The sequence below is a fragment of the Paramormyrops kingsleyae genome, chromosome 14, assembly GCF_048594095.1.
Source record: "Paramormyrops kingsleyae isolate MSU_618 chromosome 14, PKINGS_0.4, whole genome shotgun sequence".
NCBI classification, from domain to species: Eukaryota; Metazoa; Chordata; class Actinopteri; order Osteoglossiformes; family Mormyridae; genus Paramormyrops; species Paramormyrops kingsleyae.
In genome coordinates this window covers 5,006,037-5,029,030 of record NC_132810.1, presented here as the reverse complement: position 1 = coordinate 5,029,030, position 22,994 = coordinate 5,006,037, and the positions used below count along the sequence as shown (strand labels likewise).

Here is a 22,994-nt window from a genome sequence, read left to right as displayed (position 1 = left end):
TCTCTCTCTCTCTCGCTCTCCTTGTGTACCTAACATGCTCCACTTCAGAAGCATTGACCTCCTCTGGCAGCACGTCACTAATAGCCCAGCTCCGAATCAATCCGCGACTGTTCATCTCCTCTCACCCCTGTGTCTTCTGGTACCAGTCGTGTGGAATCATGTTGGACGTCAGGATGACCACCCGGAACCCCTCTTCATACCACAGCAGCATCATCTTCCTGCGTTGGGGGGGGGGAAAGGGGCAGCCTGTCAGCGCACCGTCCAGCGAACGTGTGCTTTACACAGGCACGCCATGTGCTGGGTGTTCGAAGCCGCCAGCCTGCACCAGTAAGCACACTCCTGGGGATTTTCCCCATTACTAAATTTCCAGGCTGCAGCAACAGAGCCGCCACATGATGAGGAAGATTTCCACCAATCACGAAGCTCGGCTCTGCGACGAGCGGCTGGGCCGGCCAATCGCAGAACGTTTACCAGCCATTTAGGATGACGAAAGAAAATGAGGACAAACAACCTAGGTGTTAAAATAAGATTATGGCGTTTCCGTCATTTTCTCGATTAAGTTCAGTCAAGCTGTGTTTACCGCAAAGATCAAACACATCAAACACCAACCTGGCCCCCGTCAGTCCACTACACCTTAAATAAAACATGCAAAATATGAGACCCACCAAACACCCCTTATAAATATGTAAGCGTGCAATGAGATGATCCTGTCCCAGCAGTTATTAATGGATTAAACCCAACTGTGAACCAAACAAATCACCCCCCTTCAGTCTGATTAAAATGTCACGTACAAATTAGTGGTAAGTGAATTACTCATGGCTCTGAGAAGGTACTGTGTTTGTTCACTTTGAAAGCCACCTGTGTGCGTTACCCTAAAGTCCATTAAATATTAACAGTGCCAGCAGGCAGGTTGTCCTGCTTCTGCTGGCCTTCCGGCTAATGAACCAGATTTATGAACAGAAGGTCCTTAAATTGCTCATATTAGAGCTGATGCTTTAACACATTACAGAATGTCCTAAAAACTAATGGAGGATGAATCATACAATCTGAAGCAAACCTGCACTTATGAGGAGTCTTAAGCATGTTACATGATAAGAGGACCCCTGGTGTCATACAGGGTAGTGTGTGGGATGTTGCCCTTTCCATTCACCAGGAGGAACATCTCCAGATCTCTACAGCACACCAATGGCCAGGAAAGTCACAACTGACAAGAGCACTAAGGCTCCACGCTGCCCTCTGCTGGAAAAACATGACGGTTGATTATCAGTAAATGCCACTTACGTGTGATGGGTTCCGAAGGCGATATCCAGTTTGGCCTAGAAGGACGGAAACAAAACCTTTTATCTACTTATCTGACATTCAGTGATTTAGAATAATGAATTCTGGCCAGACGCGTGACATGCAGACCTGGCAGAAGCGGATGTGTCCGTAAGGCTGTGCCTGCTGTATCAACCTGGCTTTCGACTCTCGCTTCTCCCCATGAACGATCATCAGGGGCTTGTCCCTTTGGAGGGCCGATGTTTGGGTTAAACACAGGCACACCATACTGCTCCACAGCATGTTAGGTCAACGTAGACACACCCACCTATTCCAGATCCCTCCACCTCCAAAGAAGTGCTACCCAATGTGATCACACAACCAGGGCATGAGAGGGAACGCTGAGTTCCCATAACAAGTACTCATCCCGAAGTCAGGGTCCTACCTGAATTCTGGGGGATACTGCTGCACCATCCAACCGATGTCGAAGCAGTAATTGAACTGGAAGATGTGAAAAGAAACATGACTGCTTATTACAGCATATCAGTATGAGAGAGAGCGTGGGAAAGAGTCGCAGCTGTAGCTCCTACCTGCACCGACTCCTTCAAGGTCCCGAACAGCGGCGATAGAATGTCTGCCAGCACGAGGAGAAAGGAGAGCAGAAGGTGGTTACACCGAAGCAGGAGGCTTAGGGCAGGGATGCCAATACATTGCTCACAAGCTACTAGTACAGAGGTGGGCAATCTTATCCGCAAAGGGCCGGTGTGCGTGCAGGTTTTTGCGATAACCTTTAGGTCAGCTGTTCAAACCCAGGTGTGAGGACTCCTCAGCCAATCAGTCCTCTAATAAGTAATCAAATTAGGGAGCTGCAGCGAAAAACCACATACCCAGCGGCCCTTTCTGGATAAGATTGCCCACCCCTGTACTAGTAGCTCACAGGAAGCCAGTGAGTCACTCCCATAACACTTAATAGATCCTATTTCTACAATCTTAATTAATTATTAAATTTTGCTTATACGTGTCTGCATTGGGGCACTATGAGGAGTTGCACTTCAAGTCCCGTCCCCCCCCCCCCCCCGTCCCCCCCCCCCATGGCCCAAGCAGCCCACCTCTAATGTGCAGAGCTCCGGTATTGTACTTCTTCTCTACGCCGGACACCTTGTTCAGGTAAAAACGGAATATCTCGTCACTCGGAGGCAAACTGGTCTCGTAGAACTCCTCCGGCTCTTCTTTGTAGTCCGGCTCCCTGTGGGGACTCGGGGGCCGTCTGTCTTCTACCTTTGTTCTCTTGGGACTCGGCTGCTTGCGTTTTCTGTCGCTGGAGTCGGCAGCTTCGTCGTCGCTGCTCGACAGAGCCCAGCCTGAATCCTCCGTCTCTCTCTTTCTCTTCGTGGAGGCAGATGGCGCTTTGTTTTCAAACTTTACTGGGTTCTGCTGGTTATAATGGGCTGCTTGCCTGGCTTCAGAGCCAACAGCGCCACCGTCAGGCTTTGGCGGCTCCGGGGGCCATTCCGTCTTTGCGTCTGGGCTCGATGAGGAGGTGGATTCCTGCTGCACCCCCAGTGGAGAGTGATGGTCATCTGTAGAAGCGGGGATGGGGCGATTCAAGGCTTTAGATACGGTTTGCTGAGGCGGATCCTCGTCATCACTGCTGGACAACGTCCACTTTCCGTGCTGACTCTCTTGAGACATCGTGCAGCTGTGAACATGTTTAGAATTGTGAATTTTTAGCTTGTAATCACGAAGCATAGTAACATCTCGAATACTCAGCCAAAGAAAAAATATTGCACTAATTATTAAGGATGCATGTCGCGTGCGCGTACACATGCACCATTTTTGTTTTGCACGTTGCCCATCATGCACAAGCTAGACAGTTGTGTCAAATAACCCCGCACTTCGCAGATGTTACATGAGTGAGACAGTACGTTTTATAATGCAAACAGAAGAATGGAAATGCAATTTACACAATACTGCATGATGGGGATAATAGACATTAGCGGATCATTGTTTACGCGCAACACTGATACAAAGCAAAACGCCTATGTGCTGGACGCGGCCCACGAAACATGGCGGACGGAGAGCTAGATAACGTAATCGACTCTGATTACGTAAACGCATCCGCTAATTAAACGATAATATGTCCATTAGAAGTTAGTTATAATATGCATACTACAATAACTTTACCAGAATAGCGCCGAAAGTCAGCGTGCGCTAGCACCACGTTGCCTAACCAATCGCATCCCGCAATGTTTTCTGGTGGGCGGGGCCTCAACTCGTGGCCAAACGCGCGAGGCCTTAGTGTTGCCATGGCGCCCGGAACTGTTTCCCCTTTTCAGTTTTGCACGGTTTCCTCGTCAGTTAAGTGGAACGCTCGAAAAAGATAGAAATGTCCTCGTATAAAAAAAGATATTTAATGACAGAAGAAAAGGTTATAACAGATACTGACAGAAGACACTTTGCCACAGTAAGACTCTTCGTACATAGTTATGTCTTTAACACCCGAGAACATGCTCTTGTTACCCACCGTCTTCGGAGAGCTGATGTCTGGGCTGGTAGTTTTAAAATGTCTACAGTAGTGTTTTGTCTGGTTGAGTGAATACGTATCTACAGGTTTTCCATTCGTAGTGTCTTGGGTTTTTTAAACGGCTGAATTAAAATAACTGAACTGGTGTGTGTTCTGTTTGATTCAGCATTTTCTTGCCCGCAGGTTTTCCGTCTTTGCGACCAAGGACAGAGAGGCTACCTGAGCAGAGAAGACCTGAAGATGGCCGTGGTCATGCTGTTTGGCTATAAGCCCTCCAAGGTAGTCCGTCTTGCGTGACTCTACTGCCTTTACTGGTTTATCCGTAAAAACCGTTCAACGCGTACCTCTTTGAGTGTGATGACGGTCCGCGCCCCCTAGATGGCAGTACCACACTGTTATTCCACCCTGGCCTCAGAGGAACAATTGCGTTTTACGGGCAATTAAGAAATCATTCAATTATATTTCATTTAGTCAATATCAGTTGTGAAATGTCGGACTTTTAACAATGAATCTTTTTTCATCTGTGTTTTTTTAATGACATTTTTATAATATACATAAAAGTAATGTAATGGTGTTTTTTGTTAAAGCTAGAAACAAACACCCTCATGGAGCCGGCCCTGAAAGCCAGTTTACCAGGTAATGTAGAAGCCGTGTCATTTACAGCTTTGCTGTATTTCTTATTCAGCCTGCCTGAGTTACCTTGATCGCTGCACGGTCATGTCCACAGGCTGTTCCCATTCTGTGCAGTGATCTTATATTCCATGTGTTGCTCTTCTGTCGAGATGTTTTTGGGCTGGTCTGCCGGTGGCTGCTGGGACAGTAACCGCTTTCGATGCAGCCAGCATTGCATCTTCTTATTACAGCGTAGAACACGAAGGAGTTGCGTGAAAGGTACACAGGCTTCAGATGGCCCATAACAAGTAAACTTTACTCTTTAAGGAATGGTTTAAGTGATAGACATAGGCTTGTAAGAAATTTGTCTCTTTGTTTCGAGCATTGATGGATTGCTTTAGTGCAGTGCACAGGGCTGTGCTGTTCTGATGAGGTTTTCCAGCAGGAAATGTGACAGTGAAATGTTCTGGGGGCTTGTTTATGCTTGGACAGTAGCATTATATCCTGGATAGACCACAGGGCCACAAGTACTGCATCCCTCCCTTGCGCTCAGAGTCTGTGGCCTGTCACCTTTTATATTTCTCTTGGAGGTCAGTCTTAGTGGTGTATTCCCAAAGAGTTACGCCTCACGTCTCAAGCCTAGGTGGGTACTTTTGTTGTACTCTAGAGCCAGCAACTTGGTCTTATTGCATGTGGACGTCCCGCTGCAAGGTGGGCGGGTGCAACAATTTGGTGGGAGTAAGTGCCGGCTGCGTGCGCCTCCAACATGCCAGGCCGTGACTCGCAGCCAGTCACTGCGGCCATCTCGCATTTCTCCCTACAGATTTTAACTCATCATTGCAGGCCAAGCTTCAGATGGCTGGCCTGCAGTAGCGAGGGAGGCTGTGCGATCTTAGATGAAAGGCCACCACGCCGCTGACGTTTCCTCCACTGCTGGTCCCTTTGTGTCCTGTGGGATCAGTCGCAAGTCGGCCCCGTGGACGGTGTAGTGCCAGTCTAATGATGAATTATCGGAGTTAATGAAAGAATAATCAGCACTTTTGTAATGAATTATTCCCTCCCGGTGAGATCTACCTTCAGTGACAGGCTTTTAATTAAAAATGTGTGTGAAGTGTGTGAGGTTATTTTAGTTAAATTTTCAGAAAAATGAATCATAATTCACATATTTTTCAGTGTATCAGCTCTTTTCTGTTCCCTTTGTTGTAACCTCGGTGCCCTCGGAGACTCTTGGTCAGCGCATTCGGTGTCTTCCACAGGCTGGGCTCCCCGTTCCACCGTCACTCGGCATGTTCCCTCGGCATCAACGGACTGTGCGGGTCACTGTTTCCCCCGATATGCGCTCTGTGTTGCGCGCACGGTGCTCTCCATGAAGAGGGCCGTACAGATGATGGTGATGGTGACTTCAGGGCTGAGACTATGTCTCTCTTGATTTCTCTGTTCTGGAAAGGTGTCCCCATGGACCACTTTGTGTCGCTGATGGGAAGGAAGCTCTCAGTTCAAGATCCCTATGAGAGAACGAGGCAGATCTTCAGTGTCTTCGATGCACACTGTGAGTTCTTCTTTATGGGGCACATTTCTGTCAGTAGGGGGCACTGTCATGATTATTATGATTTGGTTCCTATGTGTAAGACAGAAACTATCACTGCATGCGACTGTCTTAAGAGGGATACTAAGAACCTCAGCCCAGCAGTAGGAAAGCTTATCTAACCAAGCAAAAGTGTCTTCCTGTGGGCATTCTGTCTGTCACGCTCCCTACTGGATGGCTCCGGCTCAACAGTTTCATGTGGGGCTCAAGTCATCTTTGGCTTGGAATCTGTCAGGTAACCTCCAGAATAATGTCATTCCAGTCAGATCTGTGCCTTTACCCAGCATACAGTGTGCCAAAGTGCCATTGTGGGTAGGTCTGCTTAATGACCCCCACACGCTGGGGTGTACTGAAAGTGTGACCGAAACAGCCCAAACACAAAGAGTCTCCTATATGTCTGCTTGTAGCCAGGCTGTTTGCAGGCCAGTTGTTTGATGTGTTAGTCATTCTCTCCCAGAATGCCCTTGGGTCTTTGGGCTTTAAGTGCACCAGGCCTCGTTCCTCTTGAAGGCTCTGGCCTGTCGCCAAACGGCAGCAGAGCCCCAGCTCCATGGGCCTGCCCCCTGCCAGTGTCGCCCTGGTGTGGTCACACAGTGAGCCAGACCTTGTGATGAAGTTGCTCTCAAGGAGCACCCCGACCCGACATGCGTGGATCATGATTCTGATCCAGTGTGCCATTTTGATCATCATACAGGCATCTGTACTGTGTTGCTGTCTGGGCTCTGGTACATGTCTATAGTGACTCTGATGTGTGGCATAAACACTGGAGGGCGCTAACATTCAAGTGGTTGCTGCAGTAGCACAGCATAGCAGCTCCAGATCTCAGCCTCTGTGCAGCCTCAGAGCACTTGGCCAGTCATAGTACACCTTATGCTCTGGGCCTGGCCATTCCCACCCTACCGTTCAGGTCACCTTTGTGTGTAATTTTCTCTTAAAATCGTACTTTACTTATAGCGCGCTCTGCATGATCACATCACTGCACAGCTGTATGTAGGAGTAATGGGTAGGCTGGATATCTCAGTTCACTTTGGCATCAGACAGTGAACAGAGTAACTGCCCCAGAACAGGAGTGTCCCCTAGGGTCTGAAGGAGGGGTTGACTGTAGCTGAACCTTCAAAAGCAGGAGTCCAACCTAGGCTGGTCTGATAGAACCACAGGCATGATCTTGGACTGTGAGCAGCTTTCCCTTGGCCAAAGTAACTTGTGGCGTCAGCTAACATTTGAGGAGGGTGTTTTGAGTTTCCTGGGGTATGCACTGTCTATGATTTGGTGTAGTTTAGATAGATCCCTCATTTTCAGAACCTTGTTTCTGCAGGTCGTGGTTTTCTGACCCTGGAGGATTTCAGAAGAGTCTTTTCTCGCCTGGCTCCCCTCCTGCCAGACCGGACCATACAAGAGGCCTTCTGGTAAGTTGCCCTCTGTTTGCAGAAGCACAGCCTGTACGCCTGCTGTGTTTATGGCCTTTGCCATGTCATTCTTGGCATAAATACTTCCGGGGTCAGGAGGTCCGGGTGACCTCAGCAAAGGGTGTAATGTTCACAGCTTACAGCCCCGCTGTACTCGCCTTACCCTGCAGGTGAAGGGGGTGCCCTAAAGCGGATGGGTTTCGGGCACCCGGAGTGCTGTGCATTCAGGGGCTGGCTGTGTACGCCACGGCTGAGCTTTTCCGTTGCTAACGGCAACAACCACATTTGACAGGAAAGTCCCGTGCTGGCAAAGCTGCCAAACCACAAGTGCTGAGCCGTGAGTGTGAGGAACACGACAATGAGGCCTTGCCTTTTCATGTTCCTGTGCAGACAGGGTGCTGTTCGGTGGCCTGCCATTGACCTCGGCTGTGGGAGTATTCTGTACCAGCCATGCTTCTTACAACAAGTAAACAGCCAGATCCTGTAACCATGCTTGGTTTATCTGCATGCCCAAGGCTCTGTTTAACCCCAAGTGTCTGGCTAAGAGTCTAAACCTGGGGTGGGCAATCTTATCCGCAAAGCGCGTTTGCAGGTTTTTAGGATAACCTTTAGGTCAGCTGTTCAAACCCAGGTGTGAGGACTCTTCAGCCAATCAGTCCACTAATTAGTAATATAAGTACTGGATTAGATTACTAGTCTAGTGCATGAAGGCATTCTCTAGGGTGCAGCCTCCTTGTCACCATCGTGGTAGAGTGACTTAGGGCCATCGGATGTCACACCTGAAGCGTTGCTGCTGGCAGTGTTGCTCTTTTTGTTGTTTCAGTCTCCATGACAAATTTCTGTTGTCAGCTTCCCATAAACACGGGCACTGAGATCGCTCCCCTGATAGCCATCTGCTCAGCTGTACACTCCTCACTGACGGTCTCGCGGTCTTGGAGCCGCCCTGCAGACGTGGTCATGTGTCTGAATGCGGGGCATCACGAGTGCTGCGTGCAGAGCTGGCCCATGTATCTCTAGTCTCTCTAGTCTTACAGGCTTGACCAAGTTGCTTAATATTCATTAGATAAGATAAGCCTTGGTATTCTTGTGAAAGTGATTAATTAAGCAGCTGTGATCTTTCTTTGTGTGGGAAAGTGGGTGAACTATGTAAATTGAATTAAAACATCACAATAAAGCTCTTATCAAAGCAAAATGCAATTAAGTATTGCAGAGTGTTTTACTGTAAGGAGTACAGGCAGTCTATACAGGCTCTTTCTCAATTGTATTATCGCTGCAATTATGTCATTTGAGGTCCTGCTAAAATAATTCAGAGAAATATGTATGCTTATTTGCATTCTTACATTGAACTGTTTTTAGAGGGTTGGTGCATAGTAGTGGGCTTGTGTAGGGTAAATTGTTTTGGTGTAAAGGTTTGGTGTACAGTAGAGAGATGGTCTATGGTAGACTTGGTCCTGTGGGTTGGTGTACAGTAGACTTGATGTAGTGGATTGGTGCATGGTAGAGTTGGTGCAGAGGGCTGGTGTGCGGTCGACTTGGTACAGAGCGGTGGTGTTCGGTAGATTTGGCGGAGAGGGCTGGTTTACAGTGGGTTGGTGTACAGTAGTGGGCCACTGCTGCCTTCTGCACTGTTACTCACCTCTCACTGCTCCTCTGCTTTCTCAATGTGGACATGCATGTCACCTCCCTTGTCTTCTGGAACAGGGAAAATGCAGCTTCCTGCATGGGCTTCCAGGCCTCCCAGATAGAATTTCACTTTTCATTTTAAGACTTTGAGTCAGTGACACCTTGTGCTGACTGTATGCAGTTATCCTCCCGAGAGGCGGGCAGCTGGAGCCAGCCTGTCACACTGTAATGGACACGGAATTGTTAAAATGATCAATCAATGCTTCTTATCTATCCCTTGATCCCATAAGTGGTACAGTGAGTGCTGTTTTTGGTTTGCTGTCCACACAGTGGTCACCTGAAGGCTGTGCAAGTACACTTGAGTCAGCCTCAGTCCTCAGTGTTTTTAAATGAACCCTGACTATGTACCTAGCTAACTTTAATATGACAGTTATTTGTTTCAAACAGGATGACCATTTAGAGACAGTGGGCTTTTAATTGGACACTTTTGACTGAAGCATGGCTTACAGCGTTGTAGCAGCTCAGGATTGCTGTGGTATTTACTGTATGAGGACATTAGGTTCCAAAGAGCGGAACACCACCTTCTGTTTTTGTAGAATTGAGTTTACATGTTTGATGGTTTGGTGCATAGCCCTCCTTTGGCTGACGTGTGGAGAGCAGGCAGTCAAAAGGGGACTAATCTTTAAAACCAGCAGACAGCAAGTCCCTTGAGTTGTCTTACAGTGGACGTCTTCCATATGGCAGAATGCAGTTTTAAAGACAGTATTGGGAATCCTCCAGCTGGGGCTCATGGGGGTAAGCTCTCACCCAAACACACTGCTCTTAAAGATTGCCCATTGTGGTCGGTGCTCAAGCATCAAACCAAACGGGTCTTTCCTTTCTGTCAAGAAAGAAAAAGAATATAGTTGGCGACAGGCCATTATGGCAAGTTGCTCATCCACAGGGTCGCATCTCCTCCCTCTCCAAGCTGCGTTTCAGAGTCTTGCACCTGTCAGGGGAAGGGAAGCAGGCAGCTGGCTGGACTGAGCTCTCTCAGGCTCCACAGCTCTGCGTGTTAATCCTAGCTAACTGGATATAGCCCAGGCATCTCGAGTGCTAGAACGAGTCTCTTTGTCTACTTATTTATTTAATTTTGTTTTTGAATGATGGCTTACCTTTCATCTCTCCAAGCCAGTTAGTCTGGCCTTGAAGCTGCTGGCCTGAATTTTCCCTGTGTGCTACCCGGGGACCTCGTCCTCAGACTTGGAGTGGAGAGCAGGAACAAGCCAGCAAAGAGCTGCCTCTGTGGATTGTTTTATTTTATTTATGTTTTTTTCCACTCCAAAAATAACTCCAGACTTCAGTTTTGATTGGACAAAATGAGCAATCAAGCTCGCACTTCCTGGAGCATCTTAAGGAGCTCATTAGTGTGTGGGGAGGGGGGGGGGGGTGCAGAATTTTTCTGAGCATCCCTAGATACTCAGCTGCAGAATTCTGTGCCATGATTGGCTGAGGTATGCTTCTACAGCTGGAGAAAGCTTTTCTCTGTGGGGTGGGGGCTCTGGTCCTTCAGAATAGATGACAGGCCTTCCAACACTGACCTGGAGGTGGGCGTGTCATACACAGAGAACTATAGGTTCAGCAGCGAGGAAAGGGCTCTCTTTGATGGCCGGACCTGCTGTGGTGTGCGATGGAACAGGACATAAACACCAGCCATTAACACTGCGGATAATAGTACTCGTGATCTGAGTTACGGATTATGGGGGCGGGGGATGTGTAGCTGTACCTGAGTAAGTGAAACGTCCGGCAATATAAACGCATCAACCATTAAACTTCTCTTGTTGTCTTGGCATTCATAGAGGAAAAAAGTTTATTTAGATGTGGCACACAGTCAAAGCAAAGAATTCTGGAGAACTTCCATCCGGAACCTCGAAGGGTGTCGAGTCCGGTGTTTGACTGGCAGGCAGAAATTCACTGTAAATGCGGGCTGCCGGACTGCTGGGAGGAGGCCTGTGTGAGCTTTGAAGCGGAAGACCGTTCCTCTTGTCACGGGCTGTTTTTTCCTGTAGAAAATAAAAATAGTTTGGACCGGCATCTAAGCGATCCCCTTCCGCCGTGTCCGCCAAAGAGCCCTGCTCCACAGATCAGTCATGGTTCCCTGGCTTCCAGAGCGGACGCACAGACCTGCCATGTCTCTCTCTCTCCCCTCCTTTGATGAGAAGCTGAAGAGGACTAGAGGGGCCTCTGCGGCCACCATGTCCACCTCCTGCATGGGGACGCTGGTGGCCTCCCGCTAGCTGCTCTGGATATGCTACATGTGGACAGCAGGCGTTAAACCTGACACACTTGCCCCAGGCTATAGGAGAGACGGCAGCTGCCTGTCGGGCCGGTTTAGCTGGTGGGGGGGTGCGATCTCAAGCTAATTAAAAAGTGAACAAAGCAACCTCGGCCCACTTCTCCCTCCGCACAACTTTCCCGCCTCTCAGACGGACAAATAAACACGATAAATGGCGTAATTAATCCATCTGGCGAAGTGAGGGAAGGAGCAGGCTGCCGACTGGTGATAATAAAGCAGGGATCCCAGCGGAGCACTGGGATCGCGTGTGGAGAAAGCAGGCCAGCCGGCCGGCCAACCGGATAACCTGCTTTACATCGCAGTGGTTCTTTATTCTCTTGTCCTGTCTATGTACCGATCAAAGTGGCTTCAATTCCCTTATCGTGCTGCTGTATCCACAATGTCATCAATGCCTTTTACTCCCGGGTTGCCTCCACAGGGAGACTCGTCGCCGGCTTTGACCACTTCCCCGAGCCTCCTCCTGGCACTGCGGGCCGTGTGATGTGGCACTGTCTGATGGTTGACTGGCTGCTCTCACGGGATGCTGTTGTCCGGCTCATTCTTCTGTTTCTCCCTGTTAAAATTTCAATGGCACATTCATTCATGTCTGTATTGGACAAAGTTCAGGAACAGCTACGAAATGTCAACACAAGCAAGATGAACCAAGCAGACTCCTCTCTCTGTCAGTGTTAGTATGGACTGCAGAGGGAGATGACATCAACACCAGAGGCTTTGCAGGGTTCTTTCGAGGGTTCAGCAGGTTTAGTCTGTTGAATGTGGCACCATGGTCCCAGAAGCATGGTGTCTGCTCCACTGGTCAGCCACCCACTTCTGGGCATTTCCTTCTTTTATTTATCTGAGGCACGCCAAGTGCAGGCACCCTGCCCCTGGGTGGTGTTTCCCAGCACCCAGCTGAGTTGTGGGAGCAGGTATCGGGATGAACTGCAGTGAAGGGAAACTGCTCTGCAACTTCAGTAAAGGAGCCCCCTACTGGTCAAACTGGGTGTCACACCCACCGGCATTCTGTGTCCTTCATTGGCTTGTGAATGATGCTTCGGCGCTTTGCTCATGGAACACTAACGGTAGCACACTCCTGCTGGGAGGCCATGAATAAACACACAAGGAGATTTTGGTGAATCACAGCCCTGGCGTTTCCGGCGGAACAGAGAACAGCGCGTTCAGTGGAAACGTGCCTCGCTGTGCTGTGCTGGCCCGTTTAAAGCCAGCTTTTCCCGAGGGGGGCACTTCTCTCACACCTTTTTTTTCTTGTACTGCTTTTGAGTCCGCCAAAGCCCAAATGCACAGGGCCTCCCTGTTAAGCTCGGGATTGACAGCTCGGCCCATGAACATGCGGGGGCAACGGTGTGGTGATGACCGGCAGCATTCTGGAGATGCTAAAATAGACACTCTGGCTGGGGATGGCCAGGACCGGAGCCGGAGATGAGACTCTCAGCACTCCATCTGTCCCCCTGACACAGGGCCGCTTCAGCGTCGCTGTTTTTCACAGCACCTCGCTCCCCTCCTGTGCCTCTTCATACGCTAACAGATGGATTCTCAGTGTAAAGGGTTTCCACTTTCCGTCGGGTCACCGCGAAAAGATGAGGTAGGCCCGCGTGGAGGGATCTGCTGCTCCCTCTTAAAAAAACCCAATCTGTCGCTCCGAAGCACAGGGTGACCCGCAGCCCTTAGCGCGGCATGTTTATCCACGGAGGGTACAGCAATCTGCTACTGCGAAAGTCGCGCTGGATCTGCTGGAGGAAGGATACGGAGACACACATCGTTATTATTAACACGGCCGTCTTTGACGCAGCAGGCAAGGCCACTTCCTGCTCGGATTGCTTCTGGTTTGCCCCCCCCTCTTGTACCCCGTCCGTTCTATCCTAGGAAAATGCTGAAGTGCTTGAGGAATGAGGAGTCACTCTCAGTTCTGAGAGGATTAAACGATTACCATCTCATCGTCTACCGATCTTATGATCAAGTTCAAAATGGCACTAGATACCTATTGTGAAGTGATTACGGGCTCGCTGCGGATGTGCCGAATTATCCAGGTTTCAGGGCACCTTTGTTCTTACTGTCCCTTTCCTTTTTCACGAATAGTCAGAGGTCAGGCCGTGTGGGAGCCATGCCCCCGAGGATTTGCTCTCGGTAATGGAATTTAGGTCAGGACCAGGGGTCTAAGGTCGACACATGGCAATGCTGGCACCCGCTTCCCCTCCCGGTCCCAGTGGGCGGGCCGAAGTCACTGCATGTCCTGGGGGTTTGATGTTGAGTGTTATGTGGTTTCCCGTTGGATCGCTGACACTGGCACATATACAGTGCTGTTACAGAGCAGAGTCCAGTGCAAAGCCTTTCTCAGCTTCTGCATTCTTCTCCTGCTGTGTCGTCTACTGTCCCCTCTCTTGACAAACAATGGCCTATGCCCCTTTCAGCTGGCATGAAACGCTCTGTTTAAAGGGGAATGAATGGCCGGAAGGGATGATGACCTTACCTGTTTTTCATGATCTGAGCACTGACATATGTTTGGCAGTGCATTTTCATTCTAGTAAATTATGGAGACTCCGGCAGTGAGGGTAACCATTTGCTGCTGTTTCACACTGTAAAAGGCTCTGAGGTTCCGGTAGCCATGCTGAAGATCTGGATCTGAGTGACGTGAATGGGAGTCCTGATAATGGGCTCTGGCTGGATACTGTGTATCACACCTGTGTGCTCTCTGTCCTACTGATGCTAGCCCTGGGGGGGGGGACAGTGATCCCCAGGAGGCGAAGGCAAACCTTCACTTTCAGTGATAACTCAATTTGAGCGAATGAAGAAAAGCTTCATCAATGGAACCCCTTTGCCTGCAAAGGTATTGTGGGAGGTACTAGCCCGTTGGGGTGCTGATGAACGGATCCTGGAGCTGCGTGGTTGCATTGTGGGGCGTAGTGCGCCAGTATGGCTCGCCGCAGATGGTAATCGGACCTGACAGAAGCCAGCCGGCCGATGCATCCACGCCACCGGGCCTCTTAGGCCCCTGTTGTGAATCTGTGGAAAACATAAACGCTTTAAAGCAAAACGCTGCAGTTGAGGAAGAATCCCAGGGTTTTCTCTCCTTCCCCCTGCCTGCGCTCCCAGACGCACCGTCCAACGCTGGTTTCGTCTTACCACACACTTCTCCTACTGCTGCTTTCTGTTGCCCTCCTGTGGTCTTGGCCAATGCTGCACCTCCCACTCATCCTCCCGCTGGGCTTGGGGGGGGGAGGGGGTCGCTCCCACCTGGCCGCAACACCTGTGTCTGTCCGTGCGACGGGTAACGCTGAGTCAGGCTTTCCAAAGTCCGGCCACTCCTGATGTTGCGTGTCTCTCTGGGACTCGCATGCCCTTTTGGGTCTTCGATCTGCTTTGTGTATGTCTTAGATATTTAGTAAAGCTTTGGTGTTTCTTTTTCAGTGTTTTCTGTTTTTTTTTTCTTTCTTTCATGCTCCATATTGTGTTCACTCTGGAGAACTTACCCTCAGTGAGTCTTTGGAAACGTGGCAGTGAGGTCCTCTCCATGCTGGTAATAAACGTCTCAGCTGATGCCTGCTTCGCTGGCTGAGGTGCAGGATTCCTGTAGGAACAGCATAATGTGCCTTTCAGTCAGACTCTGCCTTGTTCCTGGCTTGGTTCCAGGCCTCCAGAGCCTTCCGGAGCCGCCTTCTCAACTCCAGTCTCTTAATTACTTGACCAGCTTCTTTACTTCTTAGTCAAGTTTAAATGCCGTTTGGTAAAGCGGCCCGCAGGGGGGGGCGATGTCCCGTTCCCTCCCGAAACCAAGCCAGGAAGGTCAGCACCTGATCCTCCAGGGTGCGCGGTGTCTCAGGGAAGCTGTCAGGCAGAACTGCTTCTACACACCTGGAAGCATCAGTATGGCGGTGGAATCGCTGAGTGTCCCATTACCGTCCTCCTCTAAGGCAGCGTCTGCAGCCCACAGGAAAATGGCATTAATGACGTACATTCTCAAGTACACTTTGCGTCTCCACAGTCTGTGGTACTGGTACATTTTAATCTGTTGGGATGTACTGGGAGAAGACAGACATTCCTGTTTGAGGCTACAGAAAAAAACCTGCCCAGTAGAAAAGCAGAGAGAGTGACTTTGCTTTTGAGCTGTAATTGTAACCGGAATCCATGCATTGTTGGTACCCTGGGAGGGTGGTGAGCTCAGAGGAAGCAAAAACGTGGACTGTCCGGGGTTCCCCGAGGACTGGGTTGGGAAACACTGCTCTAGGTGTTCCTTCGGCTGTGTCTGCAATGAGGCCCCTAAGAGCAGTCGAGGGTTGAAACATCAGACGCGGGACAGTGATCACTCTTGACCAAACTTCAGGCCGTGTGCTGTCTTCTGGCAGTGGCCGTGGCGAATTCTCCAACCGAACAGAGGCTGACTATGTCCTGTGGTACATGATGGTTGAACATTGCGCTAATTTTTGTGTCAGACATTGGTTTTGCAGCAGGAGCATGAGAGGGGAAAATGTGGCTCTGGCCCTGAGGATAGCAGCCATTCTGATCAAAAATGCAAACCGGAGCGGAGAGTTTTCCCGACGGAGTGAGGGGTAAACCTTTGATCCCTGGAAGCTGCTCTTAGAGGTTGGCCTGTCAACCTAAGTCAAGTGGGTTTTATTGTCATAATATCCATTTACAGGTATACAGTGACATGAAAGAACGTTTCCCCAGCAGCACATTACAACATACAAACAGCAGATGACTAGGGGATGGTTTCCACAGTACTCACAGTACCGTGCAAAAATCAGGACAGTGTGCAACAGGGGGGCTGGACACAAGGGTATATATATCTAATCCAGCATTTATGTCAAGAAATGCAGAAGCATAGGGGTGTGGAAAAAGAATAGTGGATTGAATAAATAGATAAATGATATCTAAAGTTAAAATGACCAGAACCAGTGACGGGATGTATTCTCAGGGAATGCCCTTGTTGTTTCCCCATTACATAATCTTTACTGCCTGGGGTCTTTCGGAACAAACGGCCGCATTCTCCAGCTAGCACACTGTGAACGTGGTTCCTTACGGCAGATCCTGAGAAATTCCTCTAGTGGTCGGCTGCGAAGGATGGTTATGTGGGAGTGCGTTTCTGAGGTGGGTGATGAGTCTCAAGTGCTGTTCTCTTCCTGATGTTATTACGGCGTTGTCTGGTTGCCATGGCAGTGTGGCTTGGTGATTTATGCTTACTGTAAAAAGACCCCCACCAGCCCTGCTGCTCCTATTAAAGAAGCACATCCTGCTCTGTGTTTGGGCGTGTATCACACCAGTATCCAGAGGGGACAGAAACTATATCAAAAAGATTAGACTGTTGGCAGAGCATCTCCCCCAGGAGAAATGTTCACCTTGCTTAGCCAGTGTGGGAACCTAGACCACCTGTCACCTGACGGTGATGAAACTCTGTGAGCGCCCCTCCCTTTGTCCTTGGCAATACACCTTAGAAGGTGTATGAAGAAGCTGGTAATGGTGGACTGGTATACAGTGGCATGGATGGAGGACAGGTCCTCAGAAGATCAGCTGAGCGTCCCCAAGGCTGACATTGTTACTCTGATCCAGCCTTTCCAGGTGTTCAGGGTCAATCGCATGACTGTTTGTTTGGAGGTGGGTCAGCTACTTGTCTCCTGGTCCCCTCTCACAGGTGGGGATAGTGGAGGAGATGCATTCGTACAGAGATGGAGGTTGGAGGACAAGATGGTCTCAGCAGATCACCCAAGTTGAAACATGGAACAGGCCACCGTCAGCCTTTTACTCATATGGACGGCGTCTATATGGAGCGTGAAAGGCTGATTTTTTGCCTGCTCCCTTGCTTTATCTTGTTTAACCCCCTCTTGCTGCAGAATCTCCCCTGACATTTGTTGCACCCACAATCTGCATTTGTGCTTGCACCCCTGCAGGGGGCGCATCAGTGCGGCAGAGGCACCTCGCCCCCTGTTTGGTTTCCCCGGGAGACCGGGGGCAGGTGGATGCATGCCGTGGCTGGGCGCCATGCAGAGGCTCGTGGGCCACATGGCGGGGGCTTTAGGGACTGCCTGTTTGGTGGGAAACACGACTGCGGAGGCTGAACTGGGCTCCGGCTAAGGCTGGTGCTGTGTTTTTGTTCCCCTTCCAGGGAAGTGGACCAAGACTCTGATGGACACGTCAGTTTCCAGGACTTTGAACGTGTGGTCGGCCGGGCCGAAGACCAGCCCTAGTTGACGTCTTTGAACAAATCGGAGTATTCATCCTGACCAGTCACTGAACCCAGCAAATGATAAAGATGTAGGTGTTGCACAAGCAGAGTAATGCCATCTGCATTTACAGTCTTTTATCTGCCACTGCTGGCTCAGGGTCTTTGTTGCCTAGTACGGTGAGGAAGGCACTCGAGATAGCTATGAGCGGTCACAAGTCGGGCCTTCTTCCCTGCGCTACATCCGTCCACATCTGAAAGGTAGACATGTTGGGGGCAAATTAAACAATGGGTGTTGTAATCAGACTCATTTTAATCATTTCTATAGAAGCCACTCAGCGCAGCCCCGGCGTGTTTCCGCAGCGTGTCCAGCGTTTCTTTGTGGTTGTGTACTAAATAATGTTTGTGAGCTTCACCACCCATCCAAATAAAGATGTGTTTGTTTCTATATTCTGCCTGGGGTCTTCATCTGCACAGTGATTGCACGCTCATGCTCTCTAAATCTGTCCCAGTGCTGTGCTGGCCGCAGACGGCGAACGGTGCCGAGCTCTTTAATCCGCAGGCCAGCCCGCATTGAGGAGTGTGAGTTTGCCCTTTGCAGATGCGTCCCTGTGGTGGGCTGCCACCCAGAGCTTAAAATGTCACTTTCTAAGCCCCTCCCTATGGCAGATTGCGTTTCCTCCACCTGTGTCTGTTGATCTGTAAATGTTTCTGAAAAACAAACTGCCATCGCATCCCAGATTTCTTGTGCCCTGTGCTTCCTGGGTTAGGCCCCAGGGTTCTTGGATGGATAGACCTGCCCCCCAGGGTCTTCTGCCCCATGCCCTCAGTCCTGGGGAGGTGAGTAGGGAGGCCACGTTGCTGCATTTTCTGAATCACGGTGTGAGCTGCCTTTTTTTGCCGTGTCTTGTTCTGTCAACCTACAACTTAAATGGAGGTTATGCTCAGCACTGTTAGCAGGCAGGAAAGCGTTGTATTGTCATTTTCTGTCTTAAAATTATTTTTGAAAATATGCTTCTGGTCAGGCTGTTGTGGGGGGGCCATGTATCTCTGATAAACTCTGTCTCCGAGTGTGATTTCTCAGCCCATACGAGCACATTGATTTTCCAACAGGCAGACTCTTAAACGTGATGTATGGATTCTTGTCTGTTGCTCTTACCTATAAGCCTGGCACAGCCACTCCGGAGCCCTGTTTTATGGATGGCACTGTGCAGGGATTTTGTGTGATTCATATGGAAGTGGGAAAGTCTGCACGCGGCCTGCCAGTGTATGCCGTCACCGTACCGCGCGTTCCACTGTCAGCTGCCCGCGCTGCCAGTTGACAGTCCTGGTGTAGAGATCACCCCTCTGCATGGCTCTGCTGACCTCAGCACAGCACTCTTCGTCAGGTTCATGATGACTTACAGCAGAGTGGCATGTGGATATCCTGTGTGCTGTGGCCAGGGCCTGCTTGTCTTCCTTTTGCGGGAGGGCTGTATTTTTCAACTTTTAAGGGTTAAATGTCTAAGAAACATTTTTAATTGTTTCACACTTGAAATATCTTGATACTTGAAAGTGTTTGTCCGTCTCTGTCTGTCCGTGTGCGTGTGTCTCTGACTCTGTGTGTGTGTGTGTGTGTGTGTGGAAGCTGCTTTCGGTTCTGTCCCCCCCCCCCCCTTTTTTTGGGACCCCACCCTGGATGTGTGGGGTCCGGCTGTCCTGATCCCCCCCCCCCCCCCCCCCTACCTTGTTGGGCTCCCTCAGTGAGCGCTGCGCAGAAGCTCAGACCGTGACCTGCTGGAGCTGTATTACTGGAGTGGGGCTCAATTAGCGACAGTAAACAGTGCGGCCGCTGTTTGAGAGCCCTTATCAGCCTGTCATGTTGGCACAGCATTAAGAGGGTACGATTATGCGGTGCTGCCCGGCGCATGCTGCCCACGTGTGCAGATAGGCTCTAGCGTTTGCTGCGGCTTCTGCTGTATTGGATTATTGTGAGCGACGTAGCCCTCAATAGAAACTGGAGGTCAGCTTACAGGTTGCTTCATGCTGAGACGAACGGTTCTCCTCTCATTTTGTCATAGAGACACAGCTTTGGAAATGGTGACATGTTTCTTGGGCAGGCAGCTCGCTGAGCATCCTGGGACGCCAATGTTGTGCTCGCACCTTTGTCACTTCACAAGAAAAATTCCGGCATATGCTTGACTCTGCCTTAGTCTGCTGTGACCTCTGCGGACGGGGCGGGGGGGCAGGATAAGTGGAGGAATATGCCTGTCCACGTGGGGGCCGGGACTCAGGATGATGGATGTGGAACTCGTCCCCCTGCTGTGGCACTTCCGAGGTGTAGGTGGAGGCTTTGCCCCCCCCCCCCCCCCACACACACACTTTTGTAGAGACTCTGGAGCCTTGAGGCACTCAGATGCAGAAGTCTGTTCTGCTGTGGGTAGTTGGAGAACTTTGCTGTGCTGGATGACCATAAATTTACCCTGATGTTAGGTTTGGCCCTGTGATATCGTCACCACCATCCCCCCCAAGGATTTACCTAGACTTGGCTGAACGCTATTTCTCATGGATTAAAGGACCTATTGATTTCAGCAGAACTGAGCATGTACCTGCTGTTTTCAGACGGCCCATAATCAAACGTGCAGCTTGACAGCACTGGTAAATAAAATCAGGTCTCATAAAAACCATCAAGTGGCCGTGACTGAAACAGGTGCCAGTCACTTGGGCCTGATAAAATCTCCTGTGTCAGAGAGAGTTTGGCCCTTGTCAGAACACACACTGCCCGGGAGTGCATAAAGGGGCTAATGGGGGACTGAAGAGGTCTGCTTGATATCTGGTCCTGTTGGTCAGAATGTGGTCCTTTCTGGCTCTGCCTCCATTCTGAAGAGCCGTAGACCTGACAAGCTGACCTGCTGTGGACTGTGTATGTCCGCATCCCCTGTGGGTGAATCTGTTGGGAGAGTGATGCTCTAACAGGCCTGGTGAGCAGTTTCTAGTTACCTGACAGGGGTAAAAGGCTTGGACCCCCCCCAGAGCTGGCAGAGAGGATAGAGAACGCTTGCTGAACGTCCACCAGCTTGATGAGATCCTATCTCGTGGCTTCGGCATTGTTGATCCTCCTCCTGGTTTTCGTACAGCACCTACAGTCTCTCTCACAGAGCAGTGTTCCCGGCAGGACTGTCCCCACCTTATTCGGATTTGTCTGTCCTGCCAAAACATTGTTTTCATGTTTGGATGTTTTGTGAAATGCGCCTGGTGGCGGTTGCTATAGAGATGGAGATGCTTGGTGCCACTGAGCCGCTTCTCGCACGCGAGGTCCCGGGAGGGTCTCGGCTCCCTGTAACTTTTGGAAGATTTCACTCTAATTATATCAGTGCTGCTCGTGTTCACACTGCCCAACTAAGGATAAAAGACCAGATCTGCGCTACAAATTTAACATAGTCTCATTATAACATCTGAAGCCGATGCCTCTGACTTTGTGAATGTTCAAAGGCATTATTTAATGTTCATTCTGTAATGAAATTAACTTGGGGAAGCTATTTTTGTCCCTCAGTCTGAGCTTTACTCCAAAACATCTCAGGTGACACAACCTTCTCTCTGAAGCCCTAAGCTGTTTGAAGACAATTTATCCACTGGGTCATAAATGAACGCAAGTCACATCCGGCCAATCACAACACGGCAGCCACCGTTTTGCACTCTATTAAGTAACATTAGGTGAGACTGAACTACTCTAATGCATGAGTTGTGATCTTGTAGCCCATGTGGCTGACTTTGGGTGGTAGAACAACTGATTCTCCTTGAGTTTAAAATTATCTTTATAAAACGGGTGGACATCTTCATATTAGTCATCTGGCAACTTCTTCTCCAGTGTTTCATTCTCTCCTGCCGCCGCCTTCCAGAGTGTAGTCTGGCCTATAGTGTGTGATTTGATGGCACACCGTTTTCATAACGTATGCCTCTTCTCCTTGTCTGACCCTGACACAGGGTGGCATGAATGCGCTGTTTGTCACTCCACTGCAGGCAGGGTTAGCTGCTGAGGTCATGGGTGTAGAGTTCGACAGTTCACACGTACCAATCAGAACAAAGACTGACGGGTGAGACATGTCTCTCTCTCACCAATGAAAAATTGCTTCTGCTTTGGTTTGCATATCGCATGAATGCTGCTCACTGCTTTGCCAGGGGAAAGCGGGACTTTGATTACAATGATAGATTTTTAAGGCAGATACAGTCACATAGACACACAGGGCATGAAAAGAGGACATACAGATATGTGGCCAGTTTCTTCTGAATGCAAGGTACGGGGTCATCAAGGAAGGTCGCTGGACACCAGGGTGGAGATACCACTTTAAAGTCTGTCTCGGTGGACGGCTTCCTGGTGAATGCCCGCTCTGCTGCAGCACTGACCTTCAGCACTGACACCCCGCAGTCCCTCTTCTTACCCTGAGTCAAGGCATGCCGCAGAATGGCTGTACCTGGAAATGATGTATGCTGTGTTAGGAGCCAAAGTATTAAAGCACTACCAGCCTGAGTGCTAAAAATACAGATTTCCTGTATTTACCAGCCTTGCACTGCAGAACGAATCAGTGGTGTGGATTTCGCTGCACCTGTGGTCTCATTCCATGTCCAGACGCCTGGTCCCCTGGTTTTGCTGCACTGTACAGAGTAGCGTGTTCCAGTGAGAAGGGTGCCTTCGACCTTGGCAGTTCAGTCTGATCATTGATGAATGTTAAATGACCAGGATGACTGATCAGTGAACCATGGTTTGCGATGGGGCTCACTGCATCTCACTGAGCTTGACGGTGCTTTTGCGGATGGCTTGTCATCCACTGCTCCCGATTCTGGTTTACTCCACATGATGTGCATTTTTCAGCTGCTGTATATTTCCTTGTAGAAGACCCTTTGTACCGACGTAAATATCATTCTTGGTCTGTACATTGTGAGAAAAAAAAGTATGAATTTGTACCTTTTGAGGGCACAAAAATCTTGTCACTGGAGTCTGCCAATTGTACCCTAGCTGTAGGTAAACGTACCTTTCAGTTTTATTTGAATTACAAAAATTGTCTCCGAGCATGGGTGCAAATTATTATATTATAATCAAAACCAGCCAATACAACCACCTGGACCCCCATAAATGGACCTCAACCCAAAATTATGCCCTTGATTCTGAGGAACATTTCTTTTTTTTTTTTTGTACTGTTGAGGGGTACATTTATATTATTTGTACCTTGGGAAACAAACCTGTACCAAGGCTGTACTCTTTCTTTTTTTCTTGACAGTGTACAGTGCTCAGATTGTATTGAATGACTGTGTTCCTGTACTGTATGCTAAATTAAGGCCACATCGCTAGGCTCTGGCTCACTGAGTCTGCAAATCAGACACACATCTGCAGACGTGCGCAGAGAGAAGGACGTTTCACCATGGAGCGTGAAGCCCACCTGAGGGAGACCTCTTTATCACAGCTGTGTGACACCTGCTTCTTGCCTGCGCTTTTCCATTTCAGTGTGAAGGTGGCTGTCTTT

General features: G+C 49.6%; 3 protein-coding genes across 5 annotated transcripts in view; 1 reads left to right on the top strand and 2 right to left on the bottom strand.

The window, feature by feature from the left end:
• The window catches only part of tdp1 (tyrosyl-DNA phosphodiesterase 1), a 10,526-nt gene extending 6,433 nt beyond the window's left edge, over positions 1 to 4,093 (bottom strand). The window contains exons 1-7 of one of the 2 annotated variants that reach the window (XM_023828750.2): positions 4,001 to 4,093; positions 2,367 to 2,956; positions 1,848 to 1,891; positions 1,703 to 1,758; positions 1,408 to 1,504; positions 1,282 to 1,316; positions 126 to 218 (exon numbers count right to left, since the gene is read on the bottom strand). In XM_023828750.2, coding sequence (XP_023684518.2) covers positions 126 to 218; positions 1,282 to 1,316; positions 1,408 to 1,504; positions 1,703 to 1,758; positions 1,848 to 1,891; positions 2,367 to 2,956; positions 4,001 to 4,035 — 950 coding nt within the window. In that variant the 5' untranslated portion in view covers positions 4,036 to 4,093. Of the gene's footprint in view, positions 1 to 125; positions 219 to 1,281; positions 1,317 to 1,407; positions 1,505 to 1,702; positions 1,759 to 1,847; positions 1,892 to 2,366; positions 2,957 to 3,441; positions 3,513 to 4,000 lie in introns of those variants that run through there. The other variant, XM_023828751.2, reaches the window with a different exon arrangement.
• Positions 1 to 22,994, bottom strand: part of LOC111852627 (26S proteasome regulatory subunit 4) — a 58,122-nt gene that overhangs the window by 20,200 nt on the left and 14,928 nt on the right. The window lies entirely within an intron of this gene.
• Positions 3,533 to 22,994, top strand: efcab11 (EF-hand calcium binding domain 11). Of its 2 annotated transcripts, XR_011982556.1 has the most exons (7): positions 3,533 to 3,721; positions 3,965 to 4,060; positions 4,369 to 4,417; positions 5,841 to 5,942; positions 7,294 to 7,384; positions 17,440 to 17,588; positions 22,976 to 22,994. XR_011982556.1 is itself a non-coding variant. In XM_023828757.2 (6 exons), the coding sequence occupies exons 1-6, from the start codon at positions 3,644 to 3,646 to the stop codon at positions 17,519 to 17,521; spliced, it is 498 nt and encodes a 165-aa protein (XP_023684525.1). In that variant the 5' UTR covers positions 3,533 to 3,643; the 3' UTR covers positions 17,522 to 17,944. The 2 variants fall into 2 exon arrangements, 1 of the variants encoding a protein (XP_023684525.1); XM_023828757.2 differs by lacking the exon at positions 22,976 to 22,994 and having other exon boundaries at positions 17,440 to 17,944.

Bases quoted from the DNA above. Each gene is read 5' to 3' on its own strand.
- efcab11 (XM_023828757.2), top strand. From the start codon at position 3,644: ATGTCCTCGTATAAAAAAAGATATTTAATGACAGAAGAAAAGGTTATA. The intron at 4,061-4,368 runs GTAGTCCGTCTT...TTTTTGTTAAAG, and splicing joins TTGGCTATAAGCCCTCCAAG to CTAGAAACAAACACCCTCAT. The intron at 7,385-17,439 runs GTAAGTTGCCCT...TTCCCCTTCCAG, and splicing joins ACCATACAAGAGGCCTTCTG to GGAAGTGGACCAAGACTCTG.